Source organism: Dromaius novaehollandiae, chromosome W (genome assembly GCF_036370855.1).
Source record: "Dromaius novaehollandiae isolate bDroNov1 chromosome W, bDroNov1.hap1, whole genome shotgun sequence".
Lineage (NCBI taxonomy): Eukaryota > Metazoa > Chordata > Aves > Casuariiformes > Dromaiidae > Dromaius > Dromaius novaehollandiae.
Window position 1 is genome coordinate 29,575,682 of NC_088130.1, and position 12,916 is coordinate 29,588,597.

At 35.1% G+C, this 12,916-nt stretch overlaps 1 protein-coding gene across 1 annotated transcript in view; it reads right to left on the bottom strand.

Moving 5' to 3' along the window:
• Positions 1-888: 888 nt before the first annotated feature.
• The window catches only part of LOC112995237 (WD repeat-containing protein 36), a 32,718-nt gene continuing 20,690 nt past the window's right edge, over positions 889-12,916 (bottom strand). Inside the window, exons 16-23 of the mRNA XM_026120102.2 lie at positions 12,526-12,605; positions 8,538-8,645; positions 7,259-7,356; positions 5,957-6,099; positions 5,205-5,321; positions 4,916-4,997; positions 3,475-3,662; positions 889-1,791 (exon numbers count right to left, since the gene is read on the bottom strand). Coding sequence (XP_025975887.2) covers positions 1,642-1,791; positions 3,475-3,662; positions 4,916-4,997; positions 5,205-5,321; positions 5,957-6,099; positions 7,259-7,356; positions 8,538-8,645; positions 12,526-12,605 — 966 coding nt within the window. The 3' untranslated portion in view covers positions 889-1,641. The remainder of the gene's footprint in view (positions 1,792-3,474; positions 3,663-4,915; positions 4,998-5,204; positions 5,322-5,956; positions 6,100-7,258; positions 7,357-8,537; positions 8,646-12,525; positions 12,606-12,916) is intronic.

The window sequence follows — 12,916 nt, forward strand, 5'->3', positions numbered from 1 at the left end:
CTAAATTTGATTGTTACAGGACCACCTATTAGCTCACAGGCTTATCATACATTTACTTCATTCAATCTTGAGAGATTTGGGACTGGTTCAGATCAATTCAAGAAGTTTGGATTAATGATTCCTGAGAACCATATCACCAGAAGCTAGTAATTCTATGGTAAAAAGGATTTTCTTAAGGCTTAGTAGATTTCATAAAAAAATCTCAGGTACATTATTCCCACCAACTCAGTATTCTCAATCCTTATTGGCTAGAATGATGCAGTGTGTAAACTGTAGCATTCTCCTTTCTCTTCAATATTTAACAGGATTCAAAGTTATGGATAAAGAACAGCCACAAAAACACAGAGAAGCTATAAAAGCTGATTTCCCATTACCTCTGCACTCCTTTGATATCCCTGACAACCTTTCTTGCAAATCTGAGCAACTCAAATGATGGTGATCTAATGCCACATGTGGAAGCCTGAAATGCAGCTTGTTTCAGACAGTATTGAACACTCTACATTTACATGTAGGCAGATCATTTCTCCCAGGATACACCATTCACTAAAAAGAGTTCCGGGATGCAACTGCATTAAAAGAATTACATAGAGAGAGTAACAAAACCAACACATTATTGCTTCAGTCTTTCATGAAATGCAAACCCATCTTTCAAGTATTCTATTCAAAATTACATACACTTGTATCAGTTACTCAGTCAGTGTCTTTAGCTGCAGCATGTGAAATATAGTAAGCATCTCTTTCAACAGATTTTTCTGCTGTAAGGCAGTATTCTCAACCAACAAAATTGAAATTTTAAGATAATTCCTTTCATGAGTTCCCAACCTCTCCCCAAGCCCTATTATTTCAAATACCAATTCATAAAAATAACATTCGATTCAAATAAAAAAATTCTCAACAACTCAAAACTTTTATTCCTACAATTTTTATCTCCTTAGGAAAACAACCTTAATTTTCCTCAGAAACGAAGTCTCCAAAATTAAAGTAAGAAAACTTGGTTGTAAAAAAAATTTTACTTCCATGATTTGTAGCGCAGCTAGAAATCCTTGCTTTTAGAAGTAAGGGTCTGAGGCAAAACAGTGAACACAGTCTGCCAGCAAGAGAAGAAAACTAACTTTTATAAACAGTTTATATGAAAGGCCCTCTGATGTCAGAGGAATGCAATTTTTATATTCCTTGCTTTAAACCAATATTAATAATTTGTTAATAATTCATTTGCTTCTTGTGTTTTATTTTTAAATCAACAACACTGATTTATTAAGCACAATATAGGTTTCTGTCTCCTCACGGAAAACACATTCCTACTTTTCTTTTGCAAGTCATTTCTTTGTTCCGATTTACATTTTTGGTCCTGAAAGCATAAGATAGCTAGCTGCATTATCTACGGTCTTTTAACTGTTTGCTCACTAATAACAAACTATTTTAAATACAACATGCACATTTAATTTGCACATACTAGCTTTCACTCAGACCAAAATGAATTAAAATATTCAGTTATGCACCATATAAAATACTTTGCTGTATACTATAAAATACAGCATCAGAACTCCAAGTATAATTCTTGGAATCCACTGTTTTTGGCAATAAGTTGTACTACTAATCCAAGGGGATTTTTATGCAGACAAAATCCTTAAAAAATGTATTTTACAGCAATGCACTTTTCGTATATTTTAAGACACACAGACTCTGATTGAAAAGAGTCCGTAAATGAATCCAAGTTTCCTCGAGCTGTGTTGACAATCTGGATATTTCTTCTAGTAGCACTGGCTCTGATGAGAGGATCTTAAGATGCAACTGAAAATAAAAAGGAGGAGTCAGTGAAATAAATTCAGATGATCAAAACAGAGTATCACCTTCCTCATTGATTTCTACAGCTTTGCTTTCAGTAATGTCCCCAGTGAAGGAAAGATTATTTTCTTGCAAGTGATTCCCTCCATTTAATGCTGCCTTCATTTTGCCAGAAGTCTTTTTTAACCATTTTACTCTCACATATATATTACATAGGATACAGCAGCAAATTGTCTTTAATACACTACTGCTTTACTAGTTGTACCTCTGCTGCTGAACCTATCTTAAATCACACACTTTTCTAGGGAGCAACTTTCCTCTCTTTCTAACCAACATCATGAATTCCTCTTCAGACTAGGAAGGCTAAAAGCTTGCCCTGAGGTCAATGAAGTTCATTATTTAAATAACTAGTGTTGCATAATGCAAGAAGAATGTCGTCAGCACACTCTACACTGATACAGGGAGAGGATGCTTCTATAGAATAAATTGCAATCCTGGAACAAAGCATAATGAAAAGAAACTTCTCAATTTTGTATAGAAGCAATACATTTTAACTGCTTAATGGATGAACTAGTTACTTCCTTTGCTGCAACTTAAATCTAGGAGTTTTGCTACAACAAAAGATATCTGCGCTCAGGTATCACAGGTCAGTTTATATTAGCACTTTAGTTCAGAGCAAGAGTGTATTTTTGTGTATGAAACTAAATCTGAAGATGAACATTAGCACCTAAGGTTTCGGCTACTAATGGGCTACTAATGAACTAGAGCTAGTCCATAATAAAAAAAATCACTATAGGTATCAGGACCTCACAGTCCTAACTGTTTCACTTTACAAATCTACTCCTATTGGTCTGCACTACTTGCTATGTGGATGCAGCCCAAGAGATTCTGCCTAACCCCAAGAGAGGAAAAAGGACAAGTATACACTCATATTTGTCTGGCATTTTACTCCCTCTGTTTTTAAAACCAATTCCTGCAGTAGCACTATTAAGAAATTTACATTAAGCAGGCATTACCAAATGTGTCCAAATGTTTATCACCACTTTTCCTACTAAGCTGTAATTATTTTTTTCCTACAGTTTCATACAGTAGAGCCTATCTTCACCAGGTAAACATTTTCATACCAGAAAGGTTGCACTCTTCTACTGAACTACTTTCTAAGAGTAACAGCTATTGCACATCACCATGGTAACTTCCTAACTTCCACACACTTAACAGATAACAAACAAAATCAGCCCACTGACATGCAAAGTAAAAGTCAGGCTTCCAGTGTGTCCAACAAAATGGCTCTTTTACTTTCCCAAACACCATGCATTAAACATTTTCTTGCTTAAAATGAAGCAAAATACATCTTATCAATTAACAATCATTCAGAATGTTAGGTATGTTACAAAAAATTATAACAATCATAAGTAATGAATACTAGAATAAAACCTGTCTGGTATTGTCCTTTTCACCACATTATTTTTTAGAAGTCTTTTTTTTTTTCTATCTTTTTCTTTTCTTCACTGTGACCAGCTGAGTTCCCAAATTAGCCAATGCATCGAATAAATAGTTTTAAAACCATCTCCAGTAAAAAACATTTAAGATAACTCTTCAAAGCAGACAATTTGCACAGGCAATTTACATCCTGTTACTGGACAAAGATCATTTTAAGACTGACACCAAGTTCTAATAGAAAACCATTACCTTTAAAAACAGTGCAAGGTACGCTTGAGCAAGTTCAAAGTTGTACTTCTTGTTCAGCATCATCCCAATCATTCTCAAAAAGCTTAGCATCACCTCCACAGAGCCGCCACCTTCAGGGGCCAAACCCCTTAGTTCTACCTCAATATTGGATGGTCCCATGTCTTTCAGTAAATTAAGTGGAGCTGTATCTATGTGAAAGTATTGAGGGATAAATTATCAGTAATGTTTGCAGAAAAGCACTTTAGAAATCCTTCATACAGACAGAAGTATTCAAAATTCTTGAGCAACTATTTGGTAACAACATGTCTCAAGTCTATATGGTTCCCCTATTTTTTTATTTTTACCCAGAATGCCATCCTGCCTTTACTTCACTTTCTCATCACAGGCTACGGAGAAGTGTATCTCTAAAAAGACAGCTCTACTCTGTTGATAAGTTTGCTCCAAAAAATACAAGCAACATCTTCATATTTGTATCGCTTTCATTTTTTATTTCTGTGTTTTAAGATGTACAAAATTTCTAACCATATAATACTGTTGTTTTGCATTGCTCCTTAGCAAAAAAAAAAAAAAAAAAAAAAAAAAAAAAAAAAAAGCTATTCACTTGGACTTCAAGCTTTTATTGCAAATATAGCAAATATATAGCAAATATTGCAAATATGTTGAGTAAGCTATTCATCTCAAAACACTTTAACAAGGCATAGAAGAACTTGCAACAGAACTGCCTGTACACAAGCTTCCAGTGACTGCCCATTTACATTTCCAGGACAGCAATATTAGCAATCTTTTCCAAAAATCCCAGTTTCATTGATTCTGTAGAAGTGCAATTTAAACAAAGATAAATAGCAGGTACATTCATCTCCACAGGCACCTTAAGAGACTGAATTTCAAAACAAAACGAATGTCAAAAAATCCAGTAGATTATAATTATAATCAATTATTTCTTCCTAAGCTTTAAATTATAAAGCAATTACAATTAAAGCTCTAAGTTTTCCTGAAATTTTATTGCAATAGCCTTTGAAACAGAACTTTCTAGGAAAATTACCTTTTTCATGTTTCAGTAGACCACCAGTTTATGCCTTATCAGATGTTTCCCTTCCTTTCTGACCCTACAAATAATGCACAGCACCTTTTCTGGGCAAGATCATCACAATCTCCAAGAATGTCTAACAATCTCAGGAACGTTATCCGTTTTCCCCATATGGTTTTTAGCCTGAGCTGGGCTTCACACTGCTGGCAAGCTGGGCAGCAATGGATCTTTGCTCTAGTTTGGCTATCTATACATTATTCAGTTCCACACATAACAAGCCATTCTTTTTGCCTCTGCTACTGTACTATGCAGATCTTTCCCTCACATTCCTTATCAATTCTGCCTTTAAAAAACAAACATTTGTCAAAATATTAGTAGCTTGTACATTTTCAGTGAAATATCTTGTTAACTTACATTCATTAGTGCTCAGGGCTTCTTCAAGATGAATGTAGAAATCAGATTTCTGTGCCAGTACTCCAAGGTTTACTACCTTTGACTAGACCGTGAAATTATAAGAGAGTGTACATGAATATGCAAACATATTTTTACATATCAATTAGATTATTTTCCTACTGATAGGAAAAGAGATTTGAAGAAAGAAAGCATTAAAACTGGCATTGTCTCAGAAGACTAAAAAGCATATTTAAGATTTGCTTGGAAGAAGACACAAAGTATGCAGCATTATATTCGGTCATGTTTTTACCTGTGTATCATTTTCTTGCTCTGGAGCAGCGTATCGTGGTACAAGACCAGGAACTGTTGGAATGAAGAAAGGGGCTGACTTGGAAACTTTTGGTGGCTCTCTTGGTTTATTCTTCTTCTGTTAATTAGATATTTGAATTAAAGTCATTATCATAGTAAGAACAATTGGGAGGTTTTTTTGTTAGAAGAATTATTTTTAAAATCCTTATTGCGAAAATTATAAGGTCTGACTGAAAAGTAAAGAGATAGGAAAAACATTTTACCACTTAATATGAAGACATTTAATTGAACAACTCCCCACCCCAATCCCAGAAATTGTGAAAAGCAACAGTCTTCTACTGCAAAATCTTAAACAACACAAGAAAGGTGGGATCAAGCCTTGAACAAATAAATGCAGCTTATAGGCAAGAGCAAATATATCTGGCTGCATGCGATCATTTTTTTTCCACCCTCTTCCCTTAGTTATGGGAATGCTTGACAGTGGTTTGGAAGCATAACCTAGAACAGCTTCACAGACACTTATTAAGCTATGTTGACATGGAAATGCCTTCCTTCAGATAGCTATTTTAAGCCTTGCAGAAATAATAATGCAAAAGTTACTAAACAGTCCTTCCTTCTCAAGGATTTCTTGAGCACCACAGAAACATTTAAGACAACCGTCTGTTTTACATTACAGGAGAAATAACGTTTATTTAACCTACTTTGAAACCCAAATACTACCCTAGGTAAGTGACAGTCTGCCTATATTATTACCTTGATGATATCAAGATTGAGGAGACTCTTCCACCTTGACTCAGGTAATAAGGATAGGGTTACCAGCTGCTCCCCCAATTGCTCAGGTGAATCATATTCTATCATTTCACCACACGTTTCTTCAGCTCCTGCTGCATCCACATCTTTCAAGAACAGGTATCTTTTGTTAATATAGGCACTTCACGTTTTTTTCTTTTTAATTAAAACATGAATATTTCTTTTGCAATTTTTGAAAAATCTGTATATACAACATCCATACAAATTGGTGCTACCACAACATATAGCTGACAAGCTACAGAAACAGTCTTTATTAACTTGATGAAGTAATTTATTTAAGTTGAACAGGAAGAATAATAGAATACTTTTAAAATTTTTTTGTTAACTAATTATTTTAAAATATGCATACAGTGATCTCAGTTCTGAGTAACAAATTTGGAGAATCTTTGCATTTAAATGTGCACAATATTCATAACCTGTTCACAGGTATGACTGAAGCTGCACATAAAAATGGAGAAAGTCTTAATTGTAAAGCAGAACATCACACAGTAAAAATCTGGGTTCCGTCCTTAGGTCTGCTCTAGACTTCTATGTGGTCTTGACTACTTTCACTTTCCCCTTCCTATTTTCAAAATTCATTAGTATTAACCATGGCTGAAACTATGAATGTCATAGAAAAGCCTAAAGCCAAAGAAACTTGAAACATTAAAAGCTTAGCGCAGCCAAACAGAAGCCCGACATTTGCTGAAGACAGGAAGTGAATTCACATGTTCAGCCAGAACCAGACACCGCTTACAGGATTAGAACATTCAAAGTTTTGGGATGAAATCCTGTCTCCTTAATTTAAGGACCTGAATTAAGTATATGCTTAACGAAGCAGTCATGGCTGAGTAACTTCCTCACGGCCAACACAGGGAGCTGGTGGTGTCTCTCCTTCTCCAGAGAGATCTAAACATAGGCACTTGCCTTAAGAGAGCTGCTAGACTTGAGCAGACAAGATCTCCCTCTAGAGGCTTTCAGAAGCGCAACTATTTCTCTCTATTAACTGTATTAGAAATGCAATTTAGGCCTTTTTCCCACTAGGAATCCAACAAGGATACATGCTAGACAGGCTGAACCCAGTTCTCTTGCCACCATGACAGTACCCAGCACTAAAACTCCTATGGAATATATGCAGGCAAAAAAGCTGGGGGAAAGGAGAACAAACAACAATCCCTGCCGCTGAGTTTTCACTGAGGAAGCTACAGTGTCTTTGATTAGAAATCCAATACCAAATTGAAAACGCTCTTTTCATCTGAAGATTACCTTGCACAGGGCAAGTTCCAGGAAGCATTACCATAGAAGGTTCGTAATCTGCTGGAAGGGGCCGTAAAGAGACGAGTGAATACAGAGAACGGTTTGACCTGAAAAATAAGACAGATGTTTTAAAACTAATTTTTAGGTGAACAGGAGAAAATATTTTTGACAGGATTTTACTGCAATCTGTTACTACCACACTATGACAAATCACCAGGTTCTATTCAAAATTAGGTTTCCTCATCTACAAGGTAAACAAGAAATGAAATGTGATAATATAAGTTTTCTAAAAATCTGAAACATGGAAGTTATGCTTAAGTATTACTGTCAAAAGCCTTTAATACTTAAGTCATTATGAAGCAAGATTACTTCAACTAGTTTACGTATTTGAAATCACAAAATTATCTACCAAAAAAGTTTGCTGTATACTCAATATAAACAACGCATTATGCAAATAAAAATGATTTATTCTTCTTTCACAGAATTTCAGAGAGGTACTCTTGGAAAACTTTCTTGCAGTTTGGAACCACAAAGAAGTTATCTGTAAAGAGGATGCACACAAATCCTGTCGCCAGATGACTTTTTGTCAATATTAACCAGGGCTAGCTAAAACCATTTGTCTTATGGACAAGGAAGCACATTTTACTTAAGCATAGAAAAGTCTAACAACTGAACACTCCGAAAGTTAAACCACTGCCAACAACTGTAAACTGAAAAAAATCTACCTACTACAAGGAACAAGATCAGACCAATTAAATCATGTGCATTACTTCAGTCCTAGACCTAACCAGTCATTTGCCTCAAAGCCATATCAGTAGATTGAATTAAAATGCATTTTGTTTACACCTATGTTGATCATTAAACAGAAATAATCACAATTTCCAAATTGTACTCAGAAGTCTCACACAACGTTGTATAGCAGGACAAAAAGAGGAGTCTTCAGAAGGTGACACTATATGACTGACAAACATTTTGAAGGGCAAAAATTATTAATAGAGTGGAACAAAAAAAAATTAGTAGTGATATAATAGGAATTCTTTAGAGTAAGAGAGAAGCATTTAGAAAAAAGGGTTCAGTTATTATGAGAAAAAGTCCTAATCATAAGAGATTTCAAGGTTTACAGATCAGAACAGCAGACAGTATCTCAGTCTTATATAGAAACAGAGAAGACAAAACTCTAGAGGGTAATACTTTACAGAACGGATTCTGTATTTGCCATTGAGTTGATTATAAGAATTGTTCTCCATCTCATAAATTCTGTATAGAAATAGATGTATTACATACTCACCACAAATAAATCCCAAGCTCATCCACATGTGATGAAGCTAAAAAATCTCCTGTAGGAGACATGGTAATGCTCACAGCTGCAGAGTCTAGCAAAAAACAATCTATGAGGCTAAGGAGAGAAAATACAACACAGAAATTACATCATAACCACCACTGAATGCAAGCAAAACACTGGAAGCATATAAGCAAACTAGACTATTAAAAGTGTTCAAATACTACATATATGAACTTAATGAACGAATGACACTGGCCAACCAACCACTCACTAACTTCTCTAGAACGCTCTAAAATCAGCTAGAGCTGGTACATTCATGCTACCTCCTTAGACAGGGATGTTTTGTGGAAAATATGACGAGCCATCTGTCCACTTTCAGCTCCTCAGGCCTAACACTAACCTTTTTAGTGGCAATAGATTTTACACTTCCAATCAGCCGCAGGCTGTTCTGACCTCATCTTTTAATTCTCTATCATTAGTTGTCAGCTTCCTCAAGATACTTCATACACACTTGGTTAAGAGTGTTCCTAAAGTGCAGAATGAACTGTACCCTGCAAAATCTGATTATCTGCAACAGTTTGTCTTGGCGTACATCAAGCTGGCATCTCCAGCATGATATACCATTCCCTGATCACTCCTTTTACTACTTCAAAAAAAGAGAAAATATCACATAAAAAGAAATGTAAAATATATTGAAGTCTGTGGCTATTGTGTAATAATGGGTCACTTTTGAGTTCTAGCCCTTGTCAGAAGTCCTGGGTGATGCAAACTGCAGGAGACCTCCATCCAAGTCCTGGCTCTTAGCACTGCTTGTCACTTGCTGACACATACTTTTCAGTTACTTCAAATCTTAAAAGTAGTTGAGTTAGATGACCAGTTCATTGACAGAAACAGGAAAAACTTAATGGAGAGTATGAATGCTTTGTTCTTATTTACAGACTGAAATCAAAAGTAAAGTGAGAAGGGCTCACTCCAGTTAATGCAACAATTATGGAGGACACAGCAATAACGACTTATTCTGTTCACAAACTACAGGAAAATGTTAATTTCATAAAGCCGTTTAAAATGTAAATCTTGTGAGCATATATTTTTAAGGCATTCAGTAATTTTATGAAGATTTGACAAATGAAGTTAAAAATTCCATTTTTGTGCACTGAATGGATTTTTTTTTTTTTAATTCCTTTTGAATGCTGTTAGACACAAATTACAAGTTAAGAGTCAATCAGGTAAGTGAGAACCACATAATTCACCACTTCCAACATAAATAAAAGAACACTAAACCCATAAATGCCTGAACATGCATTAATATAGTGCATTCTGACTAAAAAATTTACCATAAGGACTGTTTGTGTTGCAAATCCATCTTTTTAACTTATTATCAATAATTGAGAATTATCGTTCAATAAAGTAACCATGAAGAACAAATGCAACACAAAATTAAAAGTTGAATTACATCAACTTTTCCTACTTACTGATTTTAGATTATGATCAGAATTATAGACTTAAAAAAAATCATGGAAGGACAATGATACACATGCCTGTGATTCTCACACAAAACGAACAGTAATTGCTAAATGAATCCTGCCTGGACCGAAGACATTCATCTTTACACTTCCTGCCTTACTGCATAAATAGGACCACGGAAAGTATAAAATATGAAACTACCGGAAGTCTGATCTCACTACAAGGGCATCTGAACGGCAACAGGTTTCTTTCTTAACTCTGTCTCAAGATTTCCATCCAACGCACGAACCAAAAGGTTTTATAAAGACAGATACCACAGCATTCTCTGTTAATATTCAGCTTCACAATCCTTGGATTCATTTTTTGTAATAACTGATCATTCAAAATTGCAAAAGACAGCAGTTGTCACTATAGATGAAAGAGACTTCAAAAAACCCTACTTCTGTTTTTCAACTAACTGATAACTCACAGTCAGCATCAGAGGAAATTTCGAATATTTGAACTACTCTGCATCAGTTATTAGTCCGTGAATTGGCAGTACTCCATTTCTGCACATTCCAGTGCTATTGTCACTGTTTGTTAGTGAATTTAATGTTACCATTCAGGTAGTAATGAAAAAGAGAAAAATGTTATAATTGGAAAGTCAGAGGGAAAAGGGTCAAAGAGATAAACTGATATACTGAACCAACTACTTTTTTCTCCCCTTAGTACTGTTCATCTCATACACAGAACGAGGTGTACTGCTGGAAGGAAAACGTATGTCATCATGTAACTGAAGACTGCATTATAATATGCACAAATAAAGCAGGAAAGAGAATATGTTGCCCAGCAACTTTAATTGCATCTTCACCTATTTTTGGGTGCTAAATGAACAACTTTCATAATCTAGTTTTAAGAGTGTTTATGTAACACCCCCTTAAAGAACAAGAACTCAAGTTTTCTCCTGCTGCAAACATACTGACATGCATTTTTAAGAAAACAGAAGACATTCTTTTCAGGAAGACATTTTTAACATTTAGGAGACAAATACTTAAGCAAATGTGGAAAGGAAACTCAGAAGCAAATCATCTACGCAAATATCATAACGTTTGTGCCAATTTTCTCTTCAACTGTGTGTTTTGTACCATGCACACTGGTAGGAATGCCCTGTCAAAAACTTAAATATAACATAGATGAACAGTAACGCTACATCCAATACTCAGTTTCTTTTCTTACTCGACCAACACGAAAACTCAAGTCAAAATATGAATGAAAAAAGACAAGGAATTTTAACTTTATTTTAGAGCTAACTTCCTAGAGCTGTAGTCCTAGCTTCCTTAGAAAATGAACATAAGCATTTGTTGGACTAATTTAGTTTCTACTTAGCTTCTTTAAATAACCTTAATATAAACCTTACTTCTCGTAACAGGTTTACACTATTTATTTTGACCTGATCTTGGTATTTGAACCTCAAAAAATGCTTTCGATTTGTTTTAAAAAGTGATTTATGAGATCATTGCTCATAAGAGTTTGATAATACTATTGGATACACGTTACAGGAATTGCTCTGACATAAGGATAACGCTCAAACAACAAAATAACAAAGACAAACCAAGCCTCCACAAAAAGAAAATTCAAGAGTGAAACAAAGGAAAATGAAAAATGTGTTAACAAATACACAGAAGCCCTAATGGAGTGTTAATTCTGCCCCCATTCATACTGGCCAGATGACAGTCTCCTTCCAACCTGTCCCATTTCAGACTAGTGTCATGCATCATGTAAAAATAGGTCAATTGCTAGTTGAGATACAACACACATTTTGTAGTAAAATGAAAGCTGTCATAGTATGCAAAATTACTTGCCAAACCACATCAACAAAATTAATCAATTCAAATGAAACCACGCAGTCCCAGATATCACTAGAGCTGCGCTCTGAATGCCACTACTTTAAATTATAAAGAATCAATCTGATGTGCTGCTAAAACAATGCATGCAGCAAATGTGAAGTTACTTTTTTGCCTATTTTTTCTGGGCTCCTGAACAATGTTGTGCACTTGGCCAACTTTTCATTCTGAGAGAAGACTCCTCAGAGTTGATCAAACAGCATCATTTTTTGGCAGTTACAAGCAAGCACAAATTAAAAATATAACTGAACTAAAACCTTGTTGTGTGGCTAATATGAATGGAATTGGGAAGAGGATTTGTATTTTTCTGTTTACAAAACAACTGGATTAACACTTCAGCATATCACAAAGCATTCATTTTAAGTTACCTCTTGCCATTTCTATTACAGTGCTGCTTCTCACTTAAGAATGAATCCACACTTTCACTCCATATTTTATCATCAGATCTTCAGGACACCGCTTCTCTAAGATTTTCTGTTCTCAGTGAAAAGCTCATATTGCTAGCATCACACAACACTGGGCACATGCAACTTCAAATTTCGTATAGTACAGGTTCACGACAGATAATAAAGCCAGGGGGCTTTTCACCACTTAAGCAGAATGGGAATTCACATAACTGTCTGCTATAGCTTTTTAAACTGACTCACCATCCAGAAGGAAGGTCCCAAGTCTTAATGGTACAGTCCATTGATGAAGTTATTAGCCAACGACCATCAGGACTGAAAGTCTATAAAAAAATACTCAATTTAAAGGCAAAACTGACAAGTCGGTCTATACAATAGGTCTTGTTTTACACCGTTCAAGATTAGATTGCTCTCTAAGATCAGGATGAAATGAATGGTCATAAAAAGAAATCTGACAAATTCTTACAAAGAGAGATAAAAAGGTCAAAAATATAAGCTATTCCAGAATAAGTCTGCATATACTGACAAGAGTTGCATACGGCTCTAGGGAACTCATTTTGGGCCTCGCGTATACACTTATGATTAAAGCCACAGAGCATAAAACTGAAAACAAACATACAAACAAAAAAACCCC